The following is a 12,595-nucleotide window of genomic DNA, read 5'->3' on the forward strand; positions in this document are numbered from 1 at the left end:
TAAAAATGTAAGTATGTCCATAAACATTATCCTGGAACAAGAATTTTTTCAACAAATTTACTCACAATTTTTCTTTGACTTTTATTCATTTATATTCTGATTATTCAGTTCTGAAAATATACAATTGTTAATGTCCGTTTGCCCTACTGTTTCAGAGCTTTGCTTTTATGGATGTTGTCATCCTTGTTTAAATATAAGGGGAGTGGTTCATAGCTTGATAATTTCTTTCAACCTTAATTTCAGGCGAATCAAAATGGAATGTAATTCTGCAGGCCTTTGCTTAGGCCTGTTCATTCTGAACTTATTAGGAATATAATTCAATTTGAAAGTTGTTACATTGTTACTAAATTATAGACTTATTCTTTGATTGTACGACTTTTGTCCAGAATCTTCAAAAGGAAGAAGAAGAAAGTCCCTCAAAAAATCAGCATGTTACGTCATAAAAACAAGGGATTGTCCGTCTCTTTTTTGAGGGGTTTTCTTTCCTACTCCTCTAATTCATTTTTATGACGCCATTAAGATACTTTCTTCATCTTCCCTAAAAGTGCACGGATCTGTTTATAGCCAAGGCATTCTAATCACATACTAAACGGCATGTTTCCCTCGTTTTTTTGTTCCAATATGCTAAAATGCAAAAAAAGGTTTGCAATTGTATAATATAAAAATGATTATCCAGGCGGTGCAATTTCACAAGATATTTATGAATTGGACTATGGTATGTAGCATTTATTTTGTCAATTTTAAAGTGCCTTATCTGTCACTGAAAGCGCCCACCTCTTATTTTGAAATAAATTGAAAATAAGAAGGCAGTAAGATGGGAAGGGGGTTTAGAGAAAAATAAACTCAAAGTGAAGAAGCTTCTGGAGGTTTTTTAGGATTGGATGGGTTTAAGTGCAGCCTACCTATTTCAGTTTGATTTTTAAAAGCGAAGCTTTTCTATTATTAGGGTCGGTCCGTCCGTCCGTATAGCTTTTTTTGTTAATTTAGGCATGTTAGAATTGTCCTATCGATTTCAAACTTTGCTTGTTGATTTTTTTACTTTTTTAACAACAAATTTTTATTTGATCTAATCATCCGATTGATCGGATTTTTGGTATGTTGATTCCTGGGACAACAAAGTATAATGTTATTAGCAAAGCAACTCTATAATCAAGTCCTAAAAATAGAAGTATGTCCATAAACATTATCCTGTATCAAGCAGTTTTTCAACAAATTTACTTACAATTTTGCTCCGATTCTTGTATATTTATATTCTGATTATTCAGTTCTGACACTATATAAGTGTTAATGTCCGTTTGTCCTACAGTTTCAGTGCTTCGTTTTTATGGATGTTGTCATCCTTGTTCTATTAAGTTTACACTTCAAGCAAAGAAGAATGGAAGGAGGCAAAGAACATCGTTGGAACTCTTCAAATATCAGGCAAAGTTTTACTTTATCTGAAACTAGCAGCTAAGCCCCTAGAGGCCTCTAGTGGCACTTTAAATGTTTGGTGTTTTAAAAAAATTATACGATACCTTGCAATGTTGTGAAGGAGTCTCTATCAAATTTCTACAATACTTTGCAATGTTACGAAGGAGTCTCTATTCGAGAAGAAAAAATGTCAATTTATTGTGATTTCTCTTGGGAGGGTGGTGGTACCCTCCCCCAAAATAGTTGAAAACCTTCCTGGGATCTATGAGAAGCTACCCTGTTAAGGAGAACCCGATCGGTTCAGCGGTTAGCGAGATCCTTCGGTACAAACATACAGACAAACAGACAAACATCCTAAACTTGCGGCTTTGCGGGTTGTAGGGAAACTTGGATTAAAAGGGTGGAAAGGAGGGTCAACTTTCAATTTCAGGTTTGAAAAGAAAAAGTACCCTTTCCCAAAATAGTTATAAACCTCTTTAAGACCTATGAGAAGCCATAATATAAGAATAATAATATCGGATTAGTGCACACCGACAGACATCCTGTTACTTTTACATAAAGATTAGCGATTTCGCAACTAATGTCCGGCCTGTTAAAGAAATATTTCGTTTTTATTTCTATTTTATTCTTGATTCATGATCACTTTATTAACATTTTCTCTTTATATGTCCTTATTTTTCATCTATGATTTTTTGGGCTTCTATACTTATGGATGTTGTCATCCTTGTTAAATTTACACTATAAGTTTAGATCTGAAAAGCGGCGGATCTACCCTTGTTGAACCAGAGTTTACAATATGCTATTCAACACTCGAGGAGAAGACTCATTATGGTAGGATAATCTATAGTTAATTTTGACTTGAATGTTGCACCAGATTTTTGTTCTCTAATAAAGGGATACTTTTAGCTGGCTAAATAATGATACCCCCCATCCATCTCCATTACACAATCCCCTCCCTTCCTATTTGATGAATGAACTGACCAATAAATGACAAATTTTTCCCTGTCAAAATATCCACATGTTTTATATCCAGTTGTGTTTTATTAGTAAAGATAGGATTTGACTTATCAGTTTAATTTTATGGCTTGGTTTCATATATTGTTAAAAGGACCCAAATAAAACCACTGTTTATATGCTTTCTAACAGTATGCCATTTATATTGTATTATTATTATTAACTAATCAAACACAATACCCATTTAACAAATAAGATTTTTATAACAAATTATTTAACCATCAATTAGAAAATTCTTACTCGCAACTTACACTTTTCAACGCAGCTCCTAAACTACAAATGACACAAAAATGATATTTATTTATCTGAAAATAGAGCTTATACAGTATGCATTTATAGCACATCATTTAGATTGCCGAATTATAGAATTAAGATACCTGTACAAAAATTATTAAAGTCCCTTAACATATTATGACGTCATACGATAGAATAGCCAATGAGAGGCCAGTATGCACTGTAATTGACCAATGGTAAATCTTATTCTGGCCTCTCATTAGTCATTCTATAAAATGACGTCATAATCTGTTGAGGGACTTTAATGATCTTCTACCTATACACTCTACAGTTAGCAAAAACAATTATTTTTCTTGATCTTCTTATTTTTGAATAGCGGAAAAATTGGCAAAATCAGATTGTTATTTATTCTTGTCACAGATTATATAGAAGACGAAGTACAATTTTAATAATGTAGGAATTATGTTCTTTGGACTTAATCAAGGCATTTGATTACAAATCGCTTATGAAAATTTTCTGTCGTATTCATAGTACAATTTATGTAGTTTAAACATAAAATCAGGTAATACATAATGTATGTGTTATAAAAGATATTAGGTATATCAATAATAGAAGAAATCAACTATAGAAACTGTATACAATATAAAGTATTGGAATCAAGAAAAAATATTATACTAAAATCACTTTGAAAACAATAGTTATAAAAATCTCCATAGATAATTTAAGTAATAAAATATTTTTTTTTCAAATTCTGGTGTGGAAATGTATAGAGAACAAGGACATATACTAATTTTGATAATAGGCCAAGAAATAAGGATTTTTTGTGATTATACTGTATCAATATCATTATTGTTTAATTAAGGTATGGATCTTGAATTCCATGATGCTGATAAAAACTGGATGGGTAACATTGCAGCATTTCTCAGCAGGATTCCACAGGGTAAGTCGGTCCTACTACAAACGTCAGAGTGGACACTTAACCTAACCTAACCTATTTTAGACCATCTTATAGGTTTTCTAAAGGCCTAACCCCTGCGGGGGGCTTATTTGTTCATTCATATCTTAACCTTACCTAATCTGTATAAAAATACTCAATAAAATTAATATTTTAACACTCCTTCGTTTGTCCACTCCGACGTTTGGGACTCCTGCGTTTGTCCTGGAACTGGTAAGTCTAAGAGACATGATTTAACTAAATAGTCCACATGAACCCAGTAATGTATCAAACTTAAAAAGGAAATGATAAATTTACTGAAAGAAAAAGTCTCTGTTACTTCCTATTTATTTATTGATATATATATTTTGGTGAACATGGCACCCTCTTCAGTCTAAATGACATAAATTTTATTAATTTAATTTACATATTAAAAGATAAATAGAAATAACAAAATTTGTAAAACTATAAAGGCAGAAAATGTTGCTTGAAAAGGAAAAATTGTTAATAAAATGATCAACCTTGTAGTTTAGCTGGATGTTAAATGTAAAATGATAGGATCTTTTACCAAAAGACAAGAATCCTCCCCAGGGGGGGGTTTGAAAAATATACAATAATATACATGAACTTAACATTTTTGTATGAAAAAAAACTAGTTTCTTTCTAATTAAATTATCTTTCAAAATCAAAGTCTACTTTTATTGATAAAATTCTAGCAGACAATCTAGAATTTATATATGCATGTTATACGCGATTCTTTCTAATAATACCAGCAACGTAAGTTTTCGCAAATATAATTTCCTGAAAGCTAGCTCTAAATAATTATTAAGCTATAAAAATTAGAAAGAATTTTAATGAATATAATAGATTTGAAATCGGCATAAAATTTTAAGGATTTTTTTATAAAATTCATTTTTTATATAATTCATTATTTAAAAGCGCAAATCCAATTTAAGTTAATAAATTTTGACCAATAGGATAGGTGGATTGAAAACTACCTGCGCTCTAATTGGTTGAATGATGTACGTCACTTAAGCTTCTCCAATCAGGGCGCAGATAGTTTTCAATCCACCAATCACAGAAGTCAAAATTATTTAACCTAATTTGTATTTGTGCTTATAAATAAAGAATTATACAAAAAACGAATTTTATAAAAATTCCTTAAAATTTTATGCAGATTACAAATCTATTATATTCATTAAAATTCTTTCCAATTTTTTTAGCTTAATAATTATGGCTGACTTATACATATTTTGTCATATCTATAATACAAAGTAGAACGATGTCTGTCTGTTTGTTTGTAACGAAGGATCTCGCTAACCGCTGAACTGATTGGGTTCTCCTTTACAGAGTAGCTTCTCATAGGTCCCAGGAAGGTTTATAACTATTTTCTTGGGGGGTGGGTCACCCCCAACACCCATAAAACATTACACTATTTATAGCTGACTAATTTTGCGAATTAAATGAAAAAATACCTGCCCTTTTTCACTAAAATCTGTACACTTTCTAACGGTCCTAGGACAAGCATAGGAGTCCCAAACGTCGGAGTGGACAAACGCAGGAGTGGACACTTAACCTAACCTAACCTATTCTAGATGTTTTAAATGCCTAACCACTGCGGGGGGCTTAATTGTACATTCATATCTTAACCTAACCTAATCTGTATAGAAATAATTATTTAAATTAATATTTTAACACTCCTGCGTTTGTCCTGGAACCTTTCTAACCAATAGAATGTCCGGATTGTTCCTCCTTTATTTTCCTATTGACAATTTAGAGTTAGGGTGTCTAGATTATCTATCCATGGTATTACTAATTCATCCCTAAATGGCTTCGAAACCGGTAAATATCCCCTGGATTAGAACTGGTTCTCAGCCATACTGAAAAATCATGTATAGCATCGTATAACAGACAATTTTCTACAAATATTAAAATAAAAATGATATGGTTGATAAGTTGATAAGTTTCATAAGCCTTGGCCTTCGGTCCCTCATGGCTATCAAAACTGGTTTTAATCTTTTAATTTTTCATTTACTGTCCGCGCAAAGCTGCCTTTCATACATACATTGCTATTATCTTGTTGCAGTGCTGTTTATAACTGATTTAAGAGGGGGGGAAGTTTTGATACATTTGAGTAAACAGTGAATAAAGGCTTTATCATAGGCCTCCAGGTTCAGTAGCTGCACGCCTCCAGGTGGTCTATGGACACGTAAAAAAAAAATTCAAATATTTTTTTAAGAGATAGAGGTCAACTTAAAAAAAATGCATCTTTTTTCTTCAAATATGTAAATAACATTTAAAAAGATGCCCATTTTGTTTTCTAAGTTGACCTCTAAATCTTAAAAAAATTTTTTAAATTTTTATCTTTCCAGTGACCAATTGGAAGCCTGCAGCTCCTGAATCTGGAGGCCTGCAGCTCCTAAACCTGGAGGTATATCCAAAAAAAATTCATCATATAAGAATGATTTTATCTTTAATAACCTATCCTCTCAGTCCAAAGATAAAGCCTATATTCACTGTTTACGCAAATGTGTCAAAACTTCCCCCCCTCTTGTTTAGGATCTGCAGGAACGGCCGGTGTCGAACCTGAGGTGAAAAAAGTTAACCTCCAGTTATCCATGAAAAACAACATTCTGCAAGAAATAAAGACCACAACTTTACAAAGGTTATTTCAAATTTGTCAATTACCTCATATATACAGGGGGAGGCTGCTGTCCATGACACCCTAGCGTTAGGTCCAACAACCAAGGTAACAAAGGAGAGCCAATCTCGAAACAACAGATCTATAGTATAAATGTATATACAGACAACTACCTCCCATCCTATTTCAACGACCCTTTTCGTCTGCTTCTAAATTATTTATTGCTACTTAGCTGTGTTAATATAAGCGACACCATTGGTTAATTTTCAATGATCCAATAGAAAGGTTGCACAAGGCGGTTGCGATGGAGAGATACAGTATTTTCTCCCTCTAGTGTTTTACTCTAATGTCGAAACACCCGGGTATTTTGTAAAGTAAGGGTGTTTCTTAAGTTTTGAGTAGTTGTCATATCAAAGAAAAAAGAGAGTTAATATTTCTAAAAATTAAAGAAAACTAGGAAAACATTAGATAAGATAAGATAAGATTTATTTTCCTCAAAGGTACAACATATTTTATTAGATATATATCATACATTATGTTACTATGCTTTGATCTGTTTGATTCTTCTGGTTTGTTATATTTGGTGCAGGTTTGATAATAATATAATAATATACATAATAACTATTATTAAGTACCTAGCATGGAATTGGCCGAACTTCGTCTCCACCTAGTTACCAGGCCAGTCCGAATAAGATGAAGATAACATTTTACAGTAAAATTCCATGCAACATTGTACCAGATAGTTAGCATAACCCTTTAAGGGTTGTGGAGCCACTGGTGTACTTTGACGCTTGCTAAGCCGATACAATGTTATATGTGCAAATAAATAATAATCTTAACAATGAAAGAATAAAATATCTTGCTGTGTATTTCAGACATCCTCCTACTATCAGTTGCAACTTCTCCAAGCGTAAATTTGGAACAATTAAGGAACCAAAACCTCCACCAGGAGTCGCTATTCCCGTTGTGATCCCTTTTCAGCTCTACATAGACAGTTTCCTTTATAACAAATTATTTTCATTATAGAGTGGAGTTTTGTCCGGGTCTAAGGACATCTCCACACCAATAATTACAGGATAACGGCAAATCTCGCGATAACACTTGGTCCAATCCAAAAATCCAAAATCCAAAAAATGAATAAGATATCCTAATATATAAACGTATCATGTACTAAGTGAACAAGGTGTAATGGTTGGTTTCGATTCCTACGGAATCTGATTTTTATTTTTGATAATGGATATAATAATCCTATGATGTACAATTGTATAATTGTACAGAATAAAGAATAGGTCATGTGCGATTCCTACGGAATCTGATTTTGGTTTTTTGATAATGGGAGTGTGTCCCTAAATATGTAAGGTTCGATTCCTCCGGAATCTGATTTTTGTGTTTTGAGAACTGGTCACAGCGTGGCTGTGAATGGGGCAACAATATGGGGGAGGGTGAGGTGAGGGAAGGTGAGAGGAGAGTGGTTTGTGCTAGAAAACGTTTACATTAATCCATTGATCTCACTCATTTTGAAAGTAAAGGGTGAAAGTGGGTCATGTTAAAAAAAGGCTGTGGCGTGCTATTGCGCGCACAATTTGTTATAGCTTTGCTTTAGTGGAGTTCAAATCTTTCTGTTGTTTAGGCACGAAAATGTTCGGAGAGGAAGAATACCAACAAATGTGGCAGCCGCTACGCAATAGACTGACAATAACAAATCAACGACTTCTCAATATAGTTTATGGTGACAATGTCAGTGAGGAAGTACGTCGTGAGGTAGCCCGTCTACTATACCAACAGGGTTATTTAGAAACCGAGTTGGCACTCACACTATACAACCCAAACAAGGATATGGAATATCATGAAACTAAATTAGGTGAAATTGCTGAGCGGATAACTGCACAAGAGGGGGCTTGTCTCCAACTATAGCTCCAGAAGTTGGCCATTCCTGGTCAGGACCAGTTATGGTCAAGTTCTCTTACAACTTTATATACAAGATATCCGCAAAATATCCGCAAAAACAACCGCGGAAATATCCGCAAACAACAGTGATGCAACAGAAAAAAATCTGCAAAGTGAGAAATAAATAATACAGTTTAGTTTTTTGAAAAAAAGTAGCCAAATATAATTTTTTTAAAAATAATTTACCATAAATTCATTGATTTGTTTTTTAATAAATCTTAGATATCTTGCTATGAACTTTTATTTTTTATTTGAAAGATGTACAAAGTAATAGGATGTCTGTTAATTAATATTTTGCTATGGATTAATTTAGTATTAGCATAAAAAAAGTAAGGATAAGAAATGTAAGTTGATGAAGTGAGAGACTAGTTAGAATAAGGGAGATGGGTCGAGGAATTGAACAGGTATGGGGAGGAGGGGAGGAAAACGGGGGGGATAAAATGGGGCGTGGTGAATGGTTTGTGCGCGGTCGTGGCTACCAGCCAGACAGACAGAGCGGCGCTTATCGTTTGGTATATGCTAGGGGGGGAGAAAAAGTAGGGGGTGGGGGGATGAGTGGTTTTCCGGTAAAGCACAGTAGAATAAAGGAAAAAAAGGGGGGGGAGGGAGACAATTGGTTGTAAAGCATAGGGGAAATACGCGGGAAATCGGAAGTGGGGAAAGTTATTTATTAATTAATAAGTTAAATTAAGATTGCATAATGCATGGTATTAAGACACAAGGGGGGTATAAATATGGGGTAGGTAAGGTCAAATTTCAATTGTCTCCAAGATGTCAGATCAAGAAGAGGAAGTTGAACAAGGCCAAGATGCTTTACCAGATGGGGCGCCGGAAGTTCCGGAGGAGGCTGGAGGTGAGGAAGATGTTCCCCTCCATGACCAGGTGCAGGAGCTCATCGCTATGCTCAATTCTAGCGATGAAGTCGATGATCCTGTACCCGTGCACGGCGTCCAGCAGCTGCTGAACCTCGCGGCAGTGCCTGATCTACTCCCATTTCCGGGGGTAGACAGGCGCTGTCTGGACCTCTGGTTTATGGTCAAGAGGAGGTTGTTGGGCGTTGTGCACGAGGGCGACATGTTGATGTGGAGGAGATTCCGCAACGACGCCATCGATGAGGAAATCCTCCGCATGATGTATTCCAACTATGGGTTAGTCGTGAGGTTAATATCAGTAATGCCCACGTACGCCCGCTCCTTCCAGGCCAACATGGATTCCATCGCCGCAATGGACCGCCTGGTCACCGTCCAGCAGGACCTTGTGGAGGAGCTCCTCCAACAGGAACCCGACGACATCGGCGACTCCAGCGACTACGACGAGTAGATGGCTATGCCCACTACATGAGCTTAACCAGTCAGCGATAGTCATTACAAAATTTTTGATATCTAAATTTAAATAAATATATTTTTGGTCAAAATTCTGAAAAAACTTTGTTATTTTTTATTAGATAGATAGAGGTAGAGGTTGCGCGATTCGTTAGCTGCTTGATAAAAAGTATATAATATAATGGAAAAAGTTAGAGTCAAAATATAAAATGTAAAATGAATAAAATGGATAAGAAACAAACTATGCTAAAGCTACTCTATACATAGGTATGTATGTCGGTTCCTACGGAACCTATTCGTTGAGATTTGAGGTTAAAGAAATGCTGTTTTATTGTTTTTTTGATATAGGAATTAAATGCTTACAAAAAGTCGAGGGCTAAAGATACGGATAGAAACTTAGTTAGAACAAAAATTGTTAAATAAAGGAAGAGAAAAAATAAAGTATTTGCTTTTTTTAAAATAATAAGTAATAGGTAAAACATCTTTCTTGAAAATATTTTTATTATCAATCAGTTTAATTTCAAAAATAAAATATTTGCTTTTTTTAAAACTCAATCTTGTTTAGGTAATAAGTAAAACATTTTTTCTTAAAAATATTTTTATTATCAATTAGTTTAATTTCAAGTGGAAGGTTGTTGAATATAGTTGGGAAAGAGTTAAGAGGGGCGTGCAGGAGAAAGTTTCTATTGGTGCCCGGTTCGTAAGCAAAGTTGTTCCTGTTCCTAGTGCCATACGTATGTCTGTCTTGAACAAAATTCCAGGTGTTTTCAAAGATTTTGGGAAAATTGCCTAATTTATAGGCGTGCATAAATTTACAAACATTGAATTCAATTAACAGGTTAAATGGAAGTATGCCATTAGATTTAAAGAATTCAGCTGTGTGAGCTCTGCTAGGTAAATTTTCGATTATTCTAATGGCCTGCTTCTGCAACTTAATGATTGGTGCTAACAGATACATAGGACAGGCAGTGAACAGGAGACAACAATATTCGATATTCGACTTAATATAAGAAGAATAGAGTAGCTTTAAGTGTTTCTTGTCCAACAAATGACGCATTACTTTCATACTATAAATTATTTTAGAGACTTTGCTATAGACTTTTTCAAGATGATAAGAAAACTTCATTTTCTCGTCCAATTGAATTCCCAAGTGTTTGATACTACCCTCATTGGTACCGCTCACAAGATCCAACTTAGTGATTTTTGACTCATCATTTTCATTATGATTATTCATGTTTACATAGACTTCAAAGTTGGTCTTAGCGGCGAGCTCAGCGGGGGTGAGTATCTCACGGGGGGAGGAAAAGACCATACATTTGGTCTTGCGGGGGTGAATAAGAAGTTTATTGGCATTGTACCATTGGGTCAGTCTGGGGACAAGCTCCTTTGCAAGGTTGATCAATTGTATAATATTCTGCTTTTCAATGAAGCCCACTGCGTCATCAGCGAAGAGATTGATTAGGATCTCTTCACTGCATGAAACAAGGTCATTGATAAAAATTAAAAAAAGAATTGGTCCCAGGACTGACCCCTGAAGTACGCCAATGATAATGAATTCAATTGTGGAGGAGAAAAGGCCCTTAAAAAATACACGCTGTTTTCTATTTGCATAATAACTACGGAACCAATCAAGTGCAACCCCCCTTATCCCTGAATTCTCCAGTTTGCTAAAAAGGATATCCCTATTTATCATGTCGAAACACTTCCTTATGTCCAAAAATATGGCCATACAGGAAGTGTCTCGACTGAGTGCTTGGGTGATCAATGTGCTTAAGTTCAATACGTTGTGAAAGGTTGAGATCCCTTTCATGAAGCCAAACTGGCGATTGCTAAAAAAAGACCGATCTTCCAAGAACTTAACCAGCGTTTCACAGACATATTTTTCAATGGGTTTGGAAAAGTTATCAATGAGTGAAATTCCTCGATGATTATCTGCCTCGCTGAGTGAACCTGATTTGTGAAGGACAACTATTTTGGAAGTTTTCATTTTTTCAGGAAAAGTGCCATTTTGAAGTGATAAATTATAAACATGTGTTAGGGGAGTGGCAATGGTATCAGCACAGCGAGACAGAACATACATCGAGACATCATTTATGTCTGTGGAACGCTTAGGTTTAATACTACGAATGATATTAATAACCTTGAAGGGGTACAATGGCTCAAAGAAGAGGGAATCTTGACATGGGGGTGGTAAATATTCAAAAAAGTTTTTGGGGGTGGAAGGAATTTCAGGCCTTAGGGAAGACCCAATCTGACTAAAATAACGATTAAATTCATTAGCTATTTCTTGGTCATTTTCAATTTTGTTTGGGCCTACTTGAAGGTATGTGCATTCAGGGGAAGATTTACTAAACCCAATGACTTCCTTTAGGGTTTTCCAGAGTTTTTTCCCATCCCCGTTTGCATCTCTTATTTGTTTTCTGTAATATTCAATCTTTGCTCTTCTCACTTGCCTATTGTAATTATTCCTATAGACATTGTAAATACTTTCATTTTCAATTGTTTTGTCTTTTAAAAAGTTGCTGTACAAAATATCTCTATGCAATCTACAACGCAATAAATAATCTGACATGAAAGGCTGCTGGGGCTGGGTACGTTTGTTTTTTCGTTTTTTCCTAACTGGACACTTTTCATTATAAAGTCTCAAAAAGGTTGAAATAAAGTTATCATAAGCAATGTTTGTGTTGTCTTGACTTAAAACGTGATTCCAGTTAGTGTGGTAGAGTGCATAGTTTAAGGCATCAAAGTTTTCATCATTCAATTCTCTTTTTTCAAAGAAATCTGGAGGTTTGGGTTTATTTACTCTGTCTATTCGGAATGAATTAATAATTGGCAAGTGATCGGAGATTTTTGATGTTAAAACAAAGGAAGACATTAGGTTTTGAATAAAGTTACCTACCCCGAATAAATCAAGAAGGGTTGCTGTGGTTCTAGTTACTCTAGTAGCTCTGGTAACGGTATTTATGATGCCGTTAAAAGAAAAAGACTCAATAATTCTCATGGAGTTGCTATTTATATTATTTATTTTGAAAAGATCAAAATTGAAATCTCCCACAATGAAGTATGGTATGCTTAAAGCTGCTATTCTATCAA

At 34.7% G+C, this 12,595-nt stretch overlaps 1 protein-coding gene across 1 annotated transcript in view; it reads left to right on the forward strand.

Annotated features, from left to right (window-relative positions):
- The first annotated feature begins 2,164 nt into the window (after positions 1-2,164).
- The window catches only part of LOC145330412 (uncharacterized), a 53,028-nt gene continuing 42,597 nt past the window's right edge, over positions 2,165-12,595 (forward strand). Inside the window, exons 1-3 of the mRNA XM_080175049.1 lie at positions 2,165-2,241; positions 3,521-3,598; positions 6,152-6,257. Coding sequence (XP_080031175.1) covers positions 3,523-3,598; positions 6,152-6,257 — 182 coding nt within the window. The 5' untranslated portion in view covers positions 2,165-2,241; positions 3,521-3,522. The remainder of the gene's footprint in view (positions 2,242-3,520; positions 3,599-6,151; positions 6,258-12,595) is intronic.

The sequence above is a fragment of the Acartia tonsa genome, chromosome 10, assembly GCF_053477335.1.
Source record: "Acartia tonsa isolate MP-2025a chromosome 10, ASM5347733v1, whole genome shotgun sequence".
Lineage (NCBI taxonomy): Eukaryota > Metazoa > Arthropoda > Copepoda > Calanoida > Acartiidae > Acartia > Acartia tonsa.